Source organism: Molothrus ater, chromosome 7 (assembly GCF_012460135.2).
Source record: "Molothrus ater isolate BHLD 08-10-18 breed brown headed cowbird chromosome 7, BPBGC_Mater_1.1, whole genome shotgun sequence".
In the NCBI taxonomy this organism is placed as follows: domain Eukaryota; kingdom Metazoa; phylum Chordata; class Aves; order Passeriformes; family Icteridae; genus Molothrus; species Molothrus ater.
This window is the reverse complement of record NC_050484.2, coordinates 12910303-12929939: the sequence shown is the minus strand read 5'-3', so window position 1 is coordinate 12929939 and position 19637 is coordinate 12910303. Positions and strand designations below refer to the sequence as shown.

At 43.6% G+C, this 19637-nt stretch overlaps 1 protein-coding gene across 2 annotated transcripts in view; it reads left to right on the top strand.

The window, feature by feature from the left end:
* Positions 1-19185, top strand: part of PARD3B (par-3 family cell polarity regulator beta) — a 394298-nt gene extending 375113 nt beyond the window's left edge. For both annotated transcript variants that reach the window (XM_036386687.1, XM_036386685.1), the window contains one exon: positions 14505-19185. In XM_036386687.1, the coding sequence (XP_036242580.1) occupies positions 14505-14859 (355 nt within the window). In that variant the 3' untranslated portion in view covers positions 14860-19185. The remainder of the gene's footprint in view (positions 1-14504) is intronic.
* Positions 19186-19637: the final 452 nt, after the last annotated feature.

Below are 19637 nucleotides of genomic sequence, written 5' to 3'. Positions count from 1 at the left end.
TTTACAGGTGAAGGGAGATGCTTTGAGAGCAGTCTGTCATAGATCATGGCAAAATCTGGCAAGAAAAACCAATCTCAGGATGATTTCACAGTGAAAATTCATGTGACTGGATTTTCGCTTGGATCTAGGGGCTAGTTAGTGCACTGCTATATATATATACCCATGTGTCTCCAGGTTTTGGACCCTCATTTAACATTTTTGCTATGAGTTTTTGTTCAATCTGAGATCCTATGCTTTAAAGAAAAGGCATGTTTGTTTACTGAGAACTGACTTGTCTTCAGTATAGAAAGAACGTATTTTTAGAAGCATGGTATGGCCACAGTTTCTCCCCTTGTTTTGCTTTTTTAAGGAGATAATAGTGATATGGTCTTGAACTGAATTCAACCAGCCAACACAATAGCTGGGACAAAGCATGTAGGAAAAAGGATGCTAACAGTCCTTCCTCCAAAGATGCTCAAACAGCAAACACACTTTACAGCTGTACATTCAGCGATTAAAGATTTCTAGAATCAGTTAAAAGCTTTGAGGATCCCAGTAGCCGTGTTCAGAAAACCCATGTGACTTCGCTGTGTGTAGACTTCTGGTAGTCTTCTAATTAGCTTTGTACAGGTCTCTGAAGGCATCTGGGTTTCTCACTGACTTGGGAATTAGACTGAATTTAGGCTGCCTGAACATGCCAGTGCTGGATTTGAGCATTTTTGAGTGTTTCTGTATGGATCTCCTTGCCCCTCTGGAATGGCAAGAGGGAGCAGCGTGGTGGGACGGGCTGTGCTGTGGTACTGACTGCACCCCGCTTTGTGGCAGAAAGCACAGAGCAGATCGGTTTAAAACAAAAGGGAATTAAAAAAAAAAAAAAGAAAGGCAAATTCAATTAGTCATTTGAAATTGAGTTGGGGTTTACAACTTGAATTTTTAGGCCCAGATCCATCAGAGCACTTAAGCACCTGCTTTACCTTGAATACAATTGGCTTTTCAATAGCAGTTATTTGCTATCAGAAAGCTCCAGGAAACCTGGGCTTAAATGGACATTGTAAAGGATGAAAGAAGGATGGCAGACAGGCAGTGGTACTTGGAGAAATTCCTCTTTTTCACTCCTTACACCTTATGTGGTTTAAATAATGCCTCCTTAATGCAATGCTTTGTGTTACCTACTCTGTAAATAATGTCAGCAAAGGTTATGTAATGATAATTTGACTTTTTCTTTGAAAAGACTTGTTACTAATCTTAACGTGAAATCTCTTTAGTATTATTGAGGGGAATAACAACCTAATGTCATTTTGGTTTGATTTCTTTGTATGAGGGGGTGGCAACTCTCCCTTGTCTCTCCTCACCAAACATCTGAAGCAAGATCTGTTACTGAGAGATTGCTGCAGTGGTACTTGGTCTTACAGAGATTTCATCAGAAACATTTCATTTTTAATGAACAATGGAAAATGTTCAGCTGTCCATTATTACACTTCTTTGTACACAGTCTAAAAATATAAATGGAAATTATAATTACATCTGTAATTCTGGGTCCCAGCTGAAATCGCTTTAATCCCAATGTGAGGGGGAAAAAATCAATACAGAACCCTTAACCCTGGTCTTTTCCTCCTTAGATATTTCATTTTCAGTTGTGCTAGTTTATACCACAAGTTTTATAAGTTTTTCAAGGGACTTATAGTATACAGAGATGATTTTGCATCCTCAAAATGACATTGCTACTTTGTGCTTTTCTGATTTAGAAATTGTAATGATGTTCTTGAGTAGTGGGTTATATTGTAGCTGCTTGATATAATATGATGTTTCTCTCTTTTACTTTTTGTTCATTAAAAAGGGGGGGCCTTTGAAATGTTGCAAAGTTCTTTTAAAGAAAGTCCTATTTTACTGGCAGTAGAATTACACATCTTTTTTTTACATCTTTTTTTTTCTTTTTTTTTCTTTTTTTTCAAGAGGAATCCAAGTCAGCATTAAAGATTTAACATTGGGATTTGGAAAGACATCTTTCTCAACTCACCACAGGCTCTCTCTACTCCATTGTGCTTTTTTCCTATAGGCTTCAAATAGTAGGTCTGTGAAGGTTAAATATTATCATGTTTGGGGGTTTTTAATATCAACATCTGCAAGTATAGAAATGTCATCAAGTGTTTTGTGTTTCTGAAACCTTCACCTTTCTGCAAACCCAAGCTTAGACCAACAGTTGCTTTTGTTTGAGTTAACATCTGAGGAGGAAGGGTGAGGTTCTTTTATGCTGTAAGACCTTTGCAAACTATTAATTTTCCACGAATTGCAGCTTCCTCTGAAACATCTGGTTCTGGTAATAGTCCCACACGTGATGTTGCAGATTAGGGCACACTCCACTACATTGCCCCAGTTGCCACACTGTTAATGATCATGGATCTAACATCCACAGAGCAGAGGTGTGTTGTTCATCTTGGCAGAATATCTTCTTTCTTCGTAATTGCAGGTATGTACCATTTTCTAGATCATGGGCACTGAAAAAGTAAAACATAAATTAGCAGCATTCTGGTCAGGCTTTTCTCTGAATACCTGAAAGACACAACTGAAAAGAAATGTTTCCACTTGAAGTGAGGCATTTCAGCAACCTACGTTTAGTACCCAAGGTACAATTTATTTGCTGTCTAAGGCTGTCAAGCCTTAACTTCCTGATTTCATTCCAGGATACAGATGTTTCATTCTCTCCCTGCCCTTTCCTCCCCTTGCAGATACCATTCTATACAAAAGCTCAATCCAAAGATCATTGAAATGCATCCATTGACATCCAGAGGCTTTAGCTGTGGCTGGATGACTCTGGGGCACAAAGTTCTTCATTGCACTGAAGTTATTCCCTTTTCTCAGTCTGGTATCCAGGCAAAGCACAGATGTTTTTCCGTCTTTACTTCTCCCTGCAAAGTATCTTGATGGGTTTTTTATGAACTTGCCACTTCAAGTCTATCACACCACACAATCTGAAAGTACTTGGAGAGATATTATAGTAGTGACCTTTATTGTTCATTAGTGAATCAGCAGCCTAGCTTACTGTGGCTTTAAATGAGCTATATAAATTGGTTGTTATTTTCAATGATGATTCCCTTGATTTGAACATACTAGAGCAAAGATAATTGATTGATTCATTATGTAAAAGATTGTTTCAAGTTAGAGGGTGGTTTTATTTAATTTTTTTTTCTCCCAGCTAAATTGAGACATGCTGTCTAGAATCTTGGCCAGGTTCTTACCAGGCACTATTGCTTCTCTGTTTCTCACTGATGGCACACAGCAGCCTTCCTGGGGGGGTGGGGATGCCTCTTATGATTGTGGTGCTGTTCCTTGTAATGTCAGCTGAAGCTGCTGCCTCCATAGAGTCCTGCATGTAAGACTTTGTTGCAGATCTTTGATACATGATGTATGTGTCCTTTCAAAATAAATTGAAGTCTATACCAGGTAGTGCTGTCCAAAACCTCTCTCTGTCTCAATGCTGGCTTGCCTCTACCCTGCATTCCAAGTGCTATGCTGTCGCCTCTCTCAGGTATCACTAACTCCCAGCTATTGACATCTCTTTGCCAAGGATGCAGTGTTTTGGTGTGTCTTTAAAGCATTTTTTAAAGCTGTGCGCTCCTCTTTCAGCTTCAGGATCCTGATGTTTTCTGTTCTAGATACATGACTAAGCTGATAGAACTGTTACAACAGCCTGTACTTGCTCTCTCTAAAAGGTTGTTTTGCTCTAAGGTCTTTGCTGTTGCAAATTTTATCTTGTTGTCTGTCATGCAGCACAGTGTGCAGATGGCACAGAAGTTTGTTTAGAAGCTGCACATCTAATTTATTGGAAGTGTTGGGGAGGATGCATGTAGGATTGCACCAATCAGCAACATTGGTGGTTGTACCAGTTCCTAAAGAGCAAAGGATGCTGCGTGCCCAGGGACCATGCAAGTAAATCCTGCTGTGGGTGCATGGTGCTGCCCCAGGCCGGGAATGCATGGAAGAAAATCACACAGATCTAATGATGTCTCATGTCATTTGGGACACCTGGCTGGTGCTGCCAGGGCTGGTGCTGCAGGCATGGAAAGTGAAGAAAACAGTAGCCAGGCCAGGAGGGGATAGTGGTAAAAAATGTGATGGGTTCTAGGAATCCAAGCCTAGGCTTTGCTGAAGGAGGCAGAGAAGACAGCAGGGGCTGTGGCATCTTGTGCTATTGTCCTGTCCACCCACCTCCATCTTGTGGTCTAACATGATGACCTCTGACTTCCAGATTTGCTTAAGAAAACAATGTCCAGCAAATTAAATAGGGAAGAACTGAGCTCAGATGTGTATGAAAGTCAGCAGTTATATTGTTTTCATGTGGGAATGGAACATATTTGTGTATATCTATAGGCATTACAGCTAATAGCATATACAGGAGTAAAAACTCCACCTGTGCCCATAAAGCAGTTGGGAGCTATATTGTGTGTTTCCTCCATACTCAGTGGTTCAGGTCTCAAAGCAACCTCAGAGTGATGTATTTGGCAGTGGTGCCATGTGTGCGTGTCTCTTTCAAGCACAGCTGTTCTACAGGACATCTTGAGGGGGTGTTTGCAGATTCTCGTCTGTGTCTCACTTCTCCAGAATCTGCTTCTGCTCCCAGGATCTGGCGTGCCAAACCCTCCTCATCTGAGCAAGTCAACAGCCTGTCCCAGGCTGCTGCCTAAGAAAATGGCAGGGCTTCGTAAATAAAGGAAACAATTGAAAGATAAGTTCACACTTCAGCACGCTGCTTAACAACCTGATAACAGTTAATTACATACAGTATTTTTAAATGCAGCAACCTAGAGATAACTCCAGAGGTGGAGCACAGGCCCTTGGGCCTCACGACCGAAGATTAACCTCTTACTGCCCATGCCCCTAAAGAGACTGGTGGCTGCAGCTCCAAATGTCACCAGCTCTGAACTTTTACTGGCCAGCAGTGACTCAGGGTCATGCAAGTGAAGTGTCCTCAGCCGCAGGTAGGGGCAGGGGGAAGCTCTGCTCAGTCCCAAAACTGGTGGGTCCTGCTTTGAGAGCAGCCTGTGAGCTGACAGGCAGAAAAGGTGGGGTGATAAGCCCAGGGCTGCCTCCAGCAGAGGCAGCAGGTAGAGCGGGTCCAGCCGGGAGTTGCTGCTGCTGGTGTAAGTGCAGGAGCTCTGCAGGAAGGAGCCAGCACAAACACAGCTGGAATGGGCGCTGGGGCCGGCTGCGAGTCACAGCAGCTGCACTCAGCGCTACCACTCCCTGGGCACCGGGTGGGACGTTTCCGTCTGTCCCAGCCCCCTGGGATTGAGGGTTTGACCCTTGTTATTTAAAGCACAACTTCAGGACATCTGCTGTCAGAGCACCCGCAAAGTTTGTGGCTTAATGCAAGTCTAATTAACTGATTTGCCTATCCAAATCTGGAGATTTACACACTTCTATAGAGGCAGCTGTAAAGTTATAACTTCAGCTGTTTATCATACCCTGAGCCTTTAAATCTCAATTATGAAAGGTGGTGTTTAATGGCTAGCTGGAAAATGGGTGGTTACCAGAGTGTTAATGGAGTGCGGCAAGCCAGGAAATGTATAATCTAATGCCTGTATAGAAATGAAAGGTTCTAGCAAAAGAAAATATTGGGGGGAGGATGTACTTACAGGCTGTTTGTGCTGTTTAGGAGAAAATCAGTACATGAGCAGTAGGGAAACAATGGGGACTGAAATACTGCCTGAAGAAAGAAATAAGAGCTGATTGTTTTTAAGGTCCCTCTTGCCCCCCCCCCCCCCCCAAACAGCCATCCTTCTTCTCTGGGTCTTGAGCTTCGCCTTTGTTACAAAGGGAAAAAAAAAAAAAAGAATGATATGTCACAGTGAGTTTAACAGAATGTCTGGACCTGAAAGAAACATTGAAGGAAAAAATAACCAGCTACGTATTCCTTTTTTACTGAAGCATGGTTTTACTACCCAGTTTGTGCCATTGGAGGCAGAATTGACAGCCATGCTTCATCATGGCAATGGGAGAAAGTGCTGCAAGGAGTGCTTTAATTTAAATGAGAAATGCACTAAGAGGAAAAAAAAAGCCTAAAAGCTTGGTAATAACATTAATAACCACTTCTTACAGATTTTTACTAGCCCACTAAAGATCAGACATCATGTTAAGGTCCCAGTGGCTGAATAGTAAAGACCTGGGCCCAGGTTATTATTACTTAGGAAGATTCTTTTAATGATTTCTGTTATTAGTTGAAAATCATTTGAATAGTACAGCTGAATGATCACTATGCTTTAAATTCATTTTGAATGCAAAATGAGAACAGGGTAGAATTTGGGTTTATGCATTTCTGAAAGCACTCCACAAAACCAGCATGGATAGCAGTTGTGCTCTGAATGGGCAGGCAAAGGGCAGAGGTTTCCCTGCTGAGGAGGAGCTCTTCTGGAGTGTGATCAATTCCTTCTGAAAAACAATTTTGACTATGGCAACAGAATTTCTTTTAAATCAAATTAAAAGCTCCTAAACCACCACAGACTCCTTAATTTCTACTCTGTTAGCCTTCAAAAAAGCAGAGACCTCTAGAAGGGTCAGGGTGAGGCAAAGGGGTCCAGGTGGTATTTCTGCCTTTTGTGCTGCTGCTGCACTGAAGCTCGTGTTGGAGCCTCACCTCTGCATCTTGCTGCCCTCTCCCAGACTGCCTGCTCTTGAGGAAGGCAGCTGCCTGTTCTCAGGGCAGGGGGAGCAGGGTGCCCCTATCTGTTGGGAGTTGCTACACGGTAAGACAGGGCAAGTATTACCATAGCACAGTATTCACTTCAGCATCTTGCTCCAGTAGTGGCAGTACTTTGTTTATTAGTTTGAATTTGCATTTAAATGCAAAATTCAACTGAGAAGCCTAAACAGTTGCTTCTCTTGCTGGCTTAAGAAGCATATGTCCTTTAAAAAGAAGTTTTCTCCCCTCCAAAGTAACTTGGTCAGCATCTTCTCAGAAATGTGACTCAGAAGACCAAAGGCCAAGAACTCTTGTAGTCTATAGGAAGAGCTTTTGGTCCCCACTGATCTGCAAAACAAAAGACCAAAGAGACCTTGAAATCTCAGCCAGGTCTCTCCCCAGCGGAGCATGGGTGTTCCTGAGCAACAAGCATGACTGCTTAGCATTGAGAGTGGGTTACCAGTGCCCAGAGGTTAATGACTCACACGGCATTATGTTGTGCTGAATAATGAGGAACATCTGAAATGACACATGTTGTAATGACTCGCTACTTAAAGTACCAATCTACTTAAGATCCCTTTAAGCTTGAGGAGATCACAGAATGCAATGTCTTGTTCAATAGGTGCTACTTTATTTTATGCCTTCTGGTAGAAGAGATGTACCACGCCTGAGAGCATATGAACAAAATAAGTGAGGAATTGAGTAGGAAGGATTATTGCACTAGTTGTTGTGAATGCTTTTTAGGCATTTATAGAGCACCAGCACCATTTCAAGTTTTGTTTTTGTTGATTTCAGGGTTTTAATCCTGGTTGTCACAGTTCCTATATTTGTAGGTTGGATTTAGGGAAGGAGAGAAAGGGGAGCTTTGCCTGCAGGATGAGATTATCAGAAACTGGTCTGAGATTTGCTGTGGAAAATAAACTAATGCTGGAGCAAAGCAGCAACACTGTCTTATGGTTTGGTTGCTGATGGGAGGGAGTTTAAATAAATGGCACTCTAAATTCTGATGTTAACCAATCTGTGACATAGTTTGCTCCATTAGGGATTGAGAACAATCTATTTTCTTGCAGACAAAATAAGTTGTTCATGCTGTCATAAGAAGTCATACCTAATCTTACAGTAAAGTTTTAAACCTGTCAGACACTGCTTGCCTATCTTACCACTGTTTCTGCAGTCTGCTCCCCTGCATGAAAAGCTGGTATGTGATTTAATTGTACACTTGGTCTTAGATGTAAAAGCAAGTGTGACACCTGAATGTCTCCAATTGCTAAAAATGGCCCAGGGAGCAGCTGGGGCCCAACACCTCTGTGGTGTGGCCCTCTGCAAACAATAAAGGACTTAGTTCTCCAGCTGCTTTAAGGCTGGACTTCAACTAGAGAAATATAAACACCTCGCTGCACTTACCTGCTGGGATTGTGGTGTTTTAACTGTTTGTTTCTAAATATTTTAAGCTGTAATATTGAAGGGAGAGAGAAACTGTGCATATAAACTCTTATATTCAGGCCACTTAGCACCACTTTAGACTTTGCAAAAGTGTATGCAAGAGAAGAGAATCAGGCCTGTCTGCATTGCATCTGGAATGTATTGCTCAAATTTCAAACAAACTTATCTGGACTCGTCCTTCTCCAAACCAAAACCAAATAGGAATTCTTTAAAAAGGGTAGAGAGATTCTTCCACTCTTACACCCACCACTCACACACACATCCCCCCCCCCCCCCCACCTTGAAATGCAGGTCATTAAATGATCATTATTTTTATGAGTCTGCAAAGCCTGTGGAAGTCAGAGCTGTGTAATATACATTGTGGAGTGTTCTGCTAATCCAGTCCGACCGCAGTCGTGCCTGGCCCAGGGAAGAGGGTCTGGTAACTGGAAACCTGACACTGAAGGAATTCCAAACACAGTCCTCAAACTAAAAACAGCTCTCTCTGCATGGCATGTGCTACATGAGAGCCAGGGATTGTATTCGTTTATGTTATCTGATTTTTCAGCCTTGTATTGTTGATAAAAGAACAGGAGAAGGAAGCACCTCCACCAGCTCAGCCCATAAATAAAGTGTGTATGGTGTGTTAGAGGTTAGTATGACACTGCAAGACATCTGCCTTCTTCTGTGGGGTACAAGCCTCTCTCACAGACAGCAGCCACTGAGCGCTTCCTTGTGCTGCAGATTCTTCCCAGCACTAAGATACCAAATTTGATTCCCAGTGAATTTTAAATGCAAACCCTTTATTTGGCTGTGGGAAGTATTGATCTGAAAGGGCAAAGATATTTATTATAGGATTATCTCACCTATTAAGATACAGAGACCCACATTAATGCATCTCAGTGATTTCTTTGAAATCTGCAGTGATTTGAAATTTCATTAATTTATTTATGTTATATGCATGTTGAATATTAAGCAACAGGAGTTCTTAGAGCCACTGACTACAAACAGCACTGCAGTATCTTTAATACTTTATCTGGAGAGATAGGCACTACGTGATCTTTTCAGTTAATTGTTTTTAGTGTTTGTTGAGAAGAGCTTTAAAAAGACACAGTGTAATGTATTTGATACTTCAAGATTGTTTGCATAATTTAATTCTTACATCAGCTTCTCTTTTCTTCTTTAAAAGTAGATCCCCCAGGCTGAGAACAAACATCACACAATCACACTGCATACAGTGGAGTTCTTCACTGAGAATTTGGACACAGATAGGATCTTGTTGCTTTCTCCTGTTCTTTAATCACAGCCTGGGTTGTCTGATGCCATCACCCAGAGTCTCTGTATGTCTTGCTTAGACATGAAAGAGACTGCAGCCAAATGTGGGCTTTCCATTTGCTACTTAGTCTGTGGCTGTCTTTGAAGTTTATTTCAAGAAGTACTCTCTAACAAAGTAAGAAGGCAGGTTTTCTTGTGAGATTATATCCCTTGCAAAATACTCCCTCAGCAGCAAGGAGGAGATAGTGATGTAAGAAGAGAGCATTCCCTTCCTTGCTTTTTACCAGGCACTAAGAGGGTGACCTCTGTGACTTTCCCTATAGAACAGAGGGAAGAAAAACCCTTTGTCACAATGAAATCCAAACCCCCAACGTGATGGGGCACAGCACGAGCAGTTAGACCTTCATTTTGCTTTCCTTTCCTTTTAGATAGCCCAAGCACATGTCTCCAAGGATGTTAAAGGTGACCTGCAAATGGAGGTTATCAATGAAATGCAGTAAACCTGAAATGTAATTTTTTTTTTCTGATTAGGTTTTTGAAGCATCAGGTATTTATGCCAGTCTACTCTGTAAGATTTTCCACAGTTGAAGAATTACTAAAATGGAGGTTAAAAAAAAAAAAATAGGAAACCTTCAAATACCTGTGACTAAATAATATTTTGGGTAAAAGAAGTCTTTCCTAAGTGTTCCAAATCCTGTAGCTCAGTTTTAAATAAACCCAAAAGCTCTTAAAAATTCTGCAGTAAAGCTAGAAGATACTCTATTTTTTGTGCTTGGAAGATAAATAAAGCAGAGATAGAAAAACAAACCTGCTTTGGGCTTTACCTGTCATAGAGAAAATAACAACACATTAATTGAATATCAGTCACAAATTACCTGCTTTTCTTGGACAAGTCTACTTTGTGCTCCTAATGCTCAAAACGGATCACAGTTGTTAACTGGTGAATCGTTTTAAAAGATAAACTGGTAGAGCTGCAAACCAGCATATGAAGTGAAACACATTCACAACTGCCTGTATGTGATGTGTAATTTCTCTGCAGGGGAAGGAAGATGAGACTTTGCTTCCTCAAAGCAGAAGGGGCACCATTTTAAGGGGCACCTTGCTCCTGACATTTTTGACAAGTGTTTTCACTCTACCCCACTCTAGTCCTTTGTGGAGCCTGGTGCTTCTCTCTCCCTTCATTCAATTGCTTCCTGCAGAAGCAGCCTCTGCTTTTAGCTAGGCCCACATCCATAATGCACTTTCCAGTGGGACCCAGCAGAGCTGAACTATCAGCAAAACCAGGTTTTGAGCTCTGAGATCAGTTCCTTCCCAGGATGTTGTGTCAGCTTCCCTGCCTTCTGCCTGCCATTAATTGCACTGCATCCCCAGGTCAAACAAATGGCCAAAAATCTGGAAAACAGCTGACAGTCAGAGCAGCTCCTACTCAGCATGTCCTCTCAGAGGGCATGGTCCTGGCCTGGTCCTTTTGAGTGGCTGGACCTGCTTGACCCAATTTGTGGATTTTTGATCACTCCCCTGGGTCACTGATTTTCCACTTGAGATTATTGTTTTGACCCCCACACCATGGGTCACTGGGGAGGTGTGATATGGCCCTGTGAACTCTGAACTCATCAGAAGCCAACAAAAACAGTACAGAGAGGAGAAGAATTTCATTAGGACCTCCTCAGAGGTGGCAGTGTCTGTTGAGGGAGAAGGTAGGAGTTGTTTTCCTTCTTGCAGAAACAAGCACAGCATCTACAAGGAACTGCCATGTAGAAAGTGTTTGGTTTGGTTTGTTTTGGCAATTTCTTTAAGGATAAACAACAGCATGTACTTTTACACCGTGAGCTATCGAGTGAGAAGGTTGTTGGTTCAGAGGAGCTGCCCTCGTCCTGCTGGGAACTGCCCTCAGTGTCCCAGACTTACTGCTAATGGTGACAGCATTTCTGCAGGCAGAGCTTGGTATTTGCAGTTGTTTCTTTTACCTTAGAAAGATTAACTTTCTGATGGTTAATTTGTCACGCTTGAGGAGGGAAGGGCAGTTTTTTGCTGTTTTTTAAGACTGGTCAGATAGTGGTTCATGGAGACTCCGTAGGCTGGTTGGTTGCAGTGTGAGCAGCTCTCTGAGAATGAACTTCACCAGGCATGGGTGGTAGGTGAGGAAGAATGAATCCTCGGGAAATAATCTGGCTTCAACATGCTGTGCTTGCCATAAAAGGGAAAAAAAGTAGTGTCATTGTAGCTTGTGTACCTGTAACACCTGCTGGGATCACTAGGGAAAGGGAGCTGGAGAGTATGGAGCAGCCATGAGGATATCTTCTGGGAAACCTCCTTCAGTCATGCTGCCCAGAGTCAGCCTTTTGGACAGTTACCAGTGTTTCCCAAGGTTTTACTCAGGCAAAAATTCTGCTAATTGTTGGCTATATTACTGCTTGTATTATCCCCAAGGCTGCTAAAATAACTCATATACCCTTGTCTTCCTGGGGCTTTCCTAAAAGGTTTGTGTGGATTCCGTCAGGTCTCTGTGTACAAACTGTCCTTCCAGCTGCTAAGTCATGACTCTGGGCAAGACACTCAAGAATTATACCAGCTATGGGTGTTTTGCCCTCAGAGAAAGGAAACTGGTGCTGACAGTGAACAACTTGGGGTTCTATCTTTTAAAGAAAGATTTTGCTCTTCCCACACGTTGCTCTGCAGCTTGTCTACCCAGCCACAGCTGGTGTTAGCTGTAAGTGAAGCGACAGTGGATTTAGGTCGCTAGGAGAGGGAACAGCAGTGGGGATCTGATGGCATTAGTTCAGGCAGCTTGGGGCCATTTCTCAGGTCTGGCACGCTTTGATCGCCCAGGCCCATCTTCACTGCACTGTCCTGGGCCAGAGCAGCCTGAGTGCACAACCCTCTGCACAGTCACAGCTTCTGTGGCAGCAGTGTAACACATTCCCAAAACTGGACTAGCTGAGTTTTCCTGGAAACAGTTCTTTTGGCTGGATGGCAAAGCACCCCTCTTTTTTCCTGCATCTTGCAGGCCTCTGGTGTCAGTTGAGGCATGAGTTGTGTACTGAAGGCTCAGTATGTCATGCTGGTGGCTCAGTCCCATTGTCAGCCATCATTTTGGTGCCAATTCATCTTGAATTTGTTTTTTTAGAGTAATTCAATTTACAGTTAGAGCTCTGTCCAAAAGCTACCACTGGGTTTTCAGTGAATTCTGGGTCAGGTTCCAAGCTCAGTCCTTTTTTAATGTAATTCACAAGAATTTCATTGATTATAGCTGCCGATGAGAACACCTTATAAAACCAATGTACAGGATTTTGAGCATGATCCTTTTATTAAAAGGTGATGGGTGTAGGTTTGACATTTGTTCCTCTTGGTGTGCTGCTTGACACAAAGCAGTTCCTACCATAGCAGAACCTTTTATGATTGGAAGTATGTTTTTGTGCACAGAGGCATTAAAGCTGAGTGTGATGGGACTGACTAGTGAACAAGCCTTCATGCATGTGGAAAAAAACGTGGAGCAGCTCTTTGGCCTGCTCTGGAAATGAGGCTTTGCTGCAAGGTGTAGGTGTGTGAGCAGTGACGGTAATTGTCTCAGTACGTACGGTTAAGAGTGGTTTGGTATCTCAGAGAGTGGCTTCAGGCCCTTCAGCACTTTGTCTGGACTGTCTCACCAGGAGGTGGGGGGGGAAGCTAGGAGTGCCTGTCTTTTATAATGTTCTGTTTTTAAAGCAGAAAGTCTCTGGGGAGCATAGGGTCCTAAAAGTCCATGGCCTGGAATGCTTCCTTTTGCTCTTTCCATTTTAAACAGGAAACATTTGCACTAAGTTATTCCAGGAGGAGAATTGTAGGTTCATTTCAAGGCAGATAATGTTTGTTCATTGCCTATGTCCGTGATTTACCCCATGGGCTTAAACGAGTGCAGCAGAAAACCACATGTTTTGTTTTACTACATGTTAAACAAGTTCCAGCGGAGTCTGGGAGCCCAGGTTAAGAAAGAAGGAGCACGCTTGTAAAATCTCTGTGTGAACAAGAGAGTCATTGACAAATTTTGAACACCTGATCTGCTGTACCAAAATGATGACTTTTTTTCATAATCTATGCAAAGAATATTTAAACAGTTGATGAGTTCAGTCCCAAAGACACAGAGCAGGTGTAATTGATCTATATAATTGATCAACTTCCAGCCCCTCTTTTGGGTCAAACCTCTGTCTTCTTCCCTAAGCTCTCATTTGGAGAGAAGCTTCCTGTGCAGTCAATGAGGGGTTTTGTCCAAAGTGCAAAGACATTTGCAGTCAGCCTGGCAAAAATTCCTAATTAAATTGAACTTTTGGGGATGCTCTGGTGACATGTCTGTGAGAACAATTATTTTTGCCATTTCAAAAGTATCACAAGTTAAGTTGTAATAGGAAAAAATATCAATGCTTCATTAGTGAAAATCATGAAATTAAGATGCAGAAGGCTACAGAGAGGACTCCATGGCACATCCTCGGGGATGACATAGTCACACGTTGCTTTTCACATGAACTAGGGCTTGTGAGACCCATACTGATGCAGACAAGTTACAGGACTGTTGTAATATCAGGCCTTTTAGATCACAGGTTTTTTGAAACCTCGTTGGCAACTTGCCCATTAAACACAGGTATTGTAGCCTTACATCCCCAGTGTTTCTTCCCCAGTTTTTCCAACTATGGTGTTTGGAAAGTTTTACAGGCTGACATATTGGGAGAGAATAGTGGGAAATGGCCTGGAAAGCATGAATATTTGTGCATGTAAAGCTTATGGGATTTGCAGACTTGCAGACCCAACTCATCTGTTTATCCTCAGGCTAGATAAGATTCAGTCAAATATGCATTGTTTAAAGGAGCTTTGTTTCCATTATGGCAAATGGATCACAGGAGACTGACTTTGGAAGCTGAAGGGCTCCAGTGCTCCCCCATTGTAAAAGGGCTGTGATGTGTACTGGACCCTTCCTCAAGTGTCCTGGATGTTACAGACTTTTGTAGCATGCAGGTGGGAAGCTTGTTATCCTTCAGAAGTTCTTTTCATTCATCAGGACTTGTCATGCTTGAGGTGGCATTTCCTCTCCCAAAGTAAACATAGATTGTATGTACAATAATGTATCACTGGGCTAGTAGACTGCCTTTTAATGTGCTTTATTATGTTTTTTCCTCCTCAGGCGTGGACCTGCAGAGCCACTAGAATATTTAACAGGGCCACGAGTAACGTACAAAGAGAGAGATCTTCCCTACTACCACGGCGGACAGCCTGTTATCCACCCATCCAAGGGGAACTACATCCGTGTGCCGGACACAAGAGTGGCAGAACTGAGGTATCCTCAGTATTACCCAGCCCAGCCCACGGCAAACCAGCATAAAGGACCCCTCCGGCAGGACGTGCCGCCTTCCCCTCCGCAGTCCCACCGAGCACCGGCTTACAGCGAAATGGTCCGACACCGTGGGACCAGCCCAGACCAGTACCAGTACAGGCAACAGGATCCCAGGCACAAGAACCCCATGACTGCAGCTGTATAGCCGTACACTGGACTCGGGCACATCATTCTTGTAGAGTTGTTCCTAAGCGTAGCTGCCTGTAAGAATGGCACACGAGACCTGGAGTCGTTCTTACTGAGCTGGGCTCAGCCTAGGTGCTTTCTAACAGGCGAACTAAAGCCACGTGAGGTACGATGTGTTTTGAGTATGTGAGGTACCAGACAGTTGAGTGTTTTTTAATTCCTTTTAAAAATAGAAAGTGGCTGCTGGGAATGAAACACAACACTTAATACACCTCAGGGCTATTTTCTGAATCCAGTTACACCTTTACAGTACATAGCTGTCTGTGTAAGGGCAGCGGAGTCACCAGAGTTTACTTCAGAGTGCTGTTGTAGAGCCTTTTAAGTGAGAACACAGCATGCAGTACGGACTTCTTGCAGAGCTGGGCATCTTGTGTATCTAGTGTGTGATCATGACAAGGGACTGCCACAGAGATGGTGGCCACATTCCAGGCATGTCCTGACCAACAGCTCTGCTTTAAGGATGCTGCAGTTCCAGATTTGTGATTTGGCCTCTGTCTTCCTCTGTCTTTTTGGTGGTGGCAGCATTTATCTTGTAGCCTTCATTTTTTGCAGTCTGTGTATTGAGAGTCTTCTCTTATTGCACCTGCTGCAGTTGGAGTAGGGTAAAAAGCCTTATCCCCTATGCTTGGGCAGGCTCTCAGAGGACAGGCATCCACCTGAGAACCGTGTCTGTAGAGGGGGGAGTGCGTGCTTGTGAGTGTTGGTTAGTTATACAGTGTGCAGTCTTTAAATGTAAACCCTGGAGAACAGATCCTCAGCTGCTGTCAGGAAGTGTCGCTTGAGGGGTTTCAGTGGAGCTGGCCTATAAGGAAGTGACCAAGGGGGTGACTGTGGGCATGGACTCCATAATTCGTATTAAGTTACTGTGTCAGGTGCTGCCTTGGCTCCATCAAGGCAGCCCATTCCTGGCCCACTCCAGGTGGTGTTGGAGCCAAGTGCCTGCCAGCAGCATGTCTGCCCCAGCCAGCCCAGTGCCACCACAAGGCACCTGTTCATGGGGGCCGCCTTCCGTGCACGAGAGAAGCTCAGCCTTGGGCAGCGCCGGGCCCCACCATGCCAAGTGCCAAACTACTCGAGTTCCTGCAACCAGAGGCCATGAGGTCTGTGGGGAAAGGTGCTTTTCACAGCAAGGGGTGAGGGAAAAGACAAGGAAAGTAACAGGAAGGGCTTCAAGACCCTGGGGCCCAGGAGGAAGATGTGAGAAGAGCTGTTTGTAGGAAGTTATTTGCAGCTGTGCATAGGAAGAGAGAAGGTGTGGGTGGTGAAGGGGTGTCAGCAGCGCAGCAGAGCCATGGTGGGGGGACAGGGTAGTGGGGTACATGCACAGTCATTTGCCCCAAACAGCCTGAGTTTGCTCTGCAGCCAGAAATGTGTGTCCCCAGCCACAGGGACCTGTGCGACCTGACCCAGGAGGGCTCTGAGCATTTAGAGATCTGTCTCAAGGATTTTGTCAGGAGGAAACCATGCAGTATTGTGACCTAGAAATATGTTATTTCCAAGTGTCCTTAATTCCTCGACTTCTGCCTTTTGGAAGTGTCACTAAACCACTAGGCCTCTTCTCCTCATCAGGAAAAGACTGTGACCTGGCCAAGGATTAAGCAAAAGGATTTCTTTGATGTCATTTTGACACATTTGGTATGCAACATATTAAATCACATAGATCACTTCCCAGGTGTTAAATACCATCAGGAGGGTTTCTGCTAGGAGTATGTCCTGCTAGCAGGTAACGGCCCTGACGAGAAGCAGCATTTAATCCCAGCCTACTTTCTTCTCCACTGATGGTGCTGGTGAGAGCCTGGCATAACACTCAGGCACAAGGAGCACTTGCAGCTGTCTGAGTGGCTGGCAGGCTCTAGTGCTTGCATTCCCATCAGCCTCCACCCACCACAGGCTGGGAAGCAGGAGAGAGGAGACAGCTTTCCATGGCAGAGGAGCACCTCCATGATTCAGATAGAGGGCTGGACTCCCTGGGGCAGGGGCAGGCACAGCTCTAAATCCAGTCAGGAGGAAGCATTGGTGGGAGGGAGGGAGGAAGAGGAATGCAACTGATTATGAAGCAAGAGTCTTTGCTTCTTATTCCATTTCTTTCTGCTCTCTTCCCTAGTAATGTAGGAGGGAAAAACCTCTGGAGGGAGTGTTGGGTGTAAAGCTGGATGTCTCTCAGTACCTTCCATAAATAAGGCACATTCCCCAAGGAAACTGTGCCTGTCATGTACGTGCTCTGCACAGCCCTGTACTTCTCTTTGAAAGCTTTAGATGCTGTAGGATACTCAGCCAGGACTTGGCAGCCATAGGATAGCCGCTGGTGTTATAAAGGCCTGTTGAAATTGAAGCAAAAACAAATTAAAATACTTTCCTTTCCCTCCTTGAAATATAACCCCTGATACATTTGATCCAGCTGCAAAGAAACTAATGTTTGCGACAGTGGCTTTATCAAGCCAGGCCACAATTAAGAACAGCTCTGAATATAAACTACTGCCTTCGTAAATCACTCTCAACTAACCCTTCAAATGGCATCACAGCACAGTGAACAGAACTTATTTACAGTATTTCATGAGCCAGGGCCAAATAAAATCTGGATGGAAACAGCTCCTAGATTATTTATAGCCTTTGAGGGACCTGCCCAATGTCTCCTCATAACCTGAATCTTTCCTTAAGAGCTCCCCTTGATGGTATTGGCTCCACTCAGTTGAGGCAGACAAATCAAACAAACACCTTCTAAGCTGTTAATCTTACCTTACCCAACAGGTTATTAAATGATGCTTCTGCTCAGTAAGCAGAAATCAGTAGAGAGCTTCTTCCAATCAAAAAAAAAAAAAAAAAAAAAAAGATGTAAGTATAATATATGGATGCATCCTACAGGTAAGGAGCTAAGGAGGAAAAACAGTGTGACCTAACTGGGGGAGCAAGACCAAAAAGTATTACAGAGCATCTCATCAATCTCTGGTGCCATTGTTCTGGGAGAAAATTGCCATTTCCTGATTTAATATCTGGTAGAGGTACAGTATTTTCAAAAGTATAATGTGTAACTACAGTATATATAGTCAGCTTTTCTGCAGTATAAAATGTATGATTTTAGCACCATATTGTGGAAAAATATGTACCGTGCAGAATTCACGAGGTGCTACAACTGACGGTTGAAAATACACACTTGCAAAATCCAAAAGAGCCGTTAAGTAACAAGTTGTTCTTTTCCCATATGTCCATATGTTTGGGAAAATTATGAGTCTGAAATGCTCTTGACACGTAATTGCCTCGCACTCCCTCATCCAAAATGTGCCAGTCCAGCAGCAGAGTCACTGACGTAGTGGGTGTGAAGGGAGAGCTGGGTTTGCCACGGGAGCAGCCCGTGTGTGTGTGTGTGTGTGTGTGTGTGTGTGTGAGCAGGCATCAAGACCGAAGGAGAGAGGCCCGCACTCACGTGAAGCTGAAGCTTTGATTTCCTGAGCTGGTGGTGTGCAGCCTGCATTTCTGGCTCTGGCACAGGGCCAGCCAGGCCCAGCAGTTGAAAGATTAAGAGATAGAAAAAAGAGCCTGTGGATTTTCTGAGTGACCACCCACTAGTGAGCCATGATTTTGGCCTGTGAGCCGACATTACCACTGTGATATATTATGATGCAGGAGTCTCTAGGCACCCCTCAAATGCATAAAGAAACATCAACTGCCCTTTGTGGGGGAAACTAAGTGTAGAGAAGAAAAAAAAAGGCTCTTGCCTTGAAAAAGTGCATACAGTCCTGAATTCCAATTCACTCCAGCTTCCTGATCTAGAAATAGCTTCACATGCTGCCTAATTTTTTTACAGATGAATTGTGCTACCTCTTGCTCCCAGCCATCACAGATTTGTTTATCAGAGTTAGTGCTGCGAGTGAATCCTAGCGACTGCTCTGCCAGGGCCACATCCTGACACTGCTCTGAGCAGGGGCTGCTTTGCACTTTGAAAAGGCCCCACACCTGTGCTCCCCATCGCAGTTGTCCTGCAGGGTCCTTAAGCCTTACATGCAAAATCAGAAGTGCTATTCACTATCTCTGCATAGGAAAGAAGGCTTTGTACGACACTATTGTGTTACTGTGAGGGAGAGAGAGGTACTTGTGATCCTGACAATATCTGTGTGTTTAAGTGAAACTGATTTAAAAATCATGTGTGATTGTTTTGGGGGAGAAATTCAACACGTAATTTGACAGGTTTTTTCTAGTACCACGTCAAAGATTTTGATCTTTTGTTACATATGGCTATATAAATTTTACCTGGTTTATTTTGCATTAAAATAAAGGCTTTAAGACTATATATTATTATGTACTTGTATGTAGAGTTTTTCCCTTCTTTGTGTCTACAAAATCATCCTCAGCCGTGGATGTGATTTGATATTAGAGGATGATACATGATCAAGCTGGATCAGAATTGGTAAGATGACTTTTTTTAACAAAAAAACAAAACCACAGCAGCCATGTGCTACTTTGTAGGGAAAAAAAAAGGCATCCCAGGGCTTAACTTGATTCTGTCTCAAATCTGCATTGTCTTCAGCTGTATTGCCTGAATCTTGATTCCATACCCTAGGATTGAGAGGAGAAGCAAGAAAAAGTCCCTTGTCAACTCAGAGAATTTCAGCTTAGGCAGCTGCTTGTTTATGGCTGAAGTTCCCCAGGCACTTTCATCTCAACATGGAGCTGTTCTCATGCTGTTGGTACCAGCTGAGGTGTTCTGCAGCCTGTAGCAGTTGCCAGAGGGCTGAGAGGGCT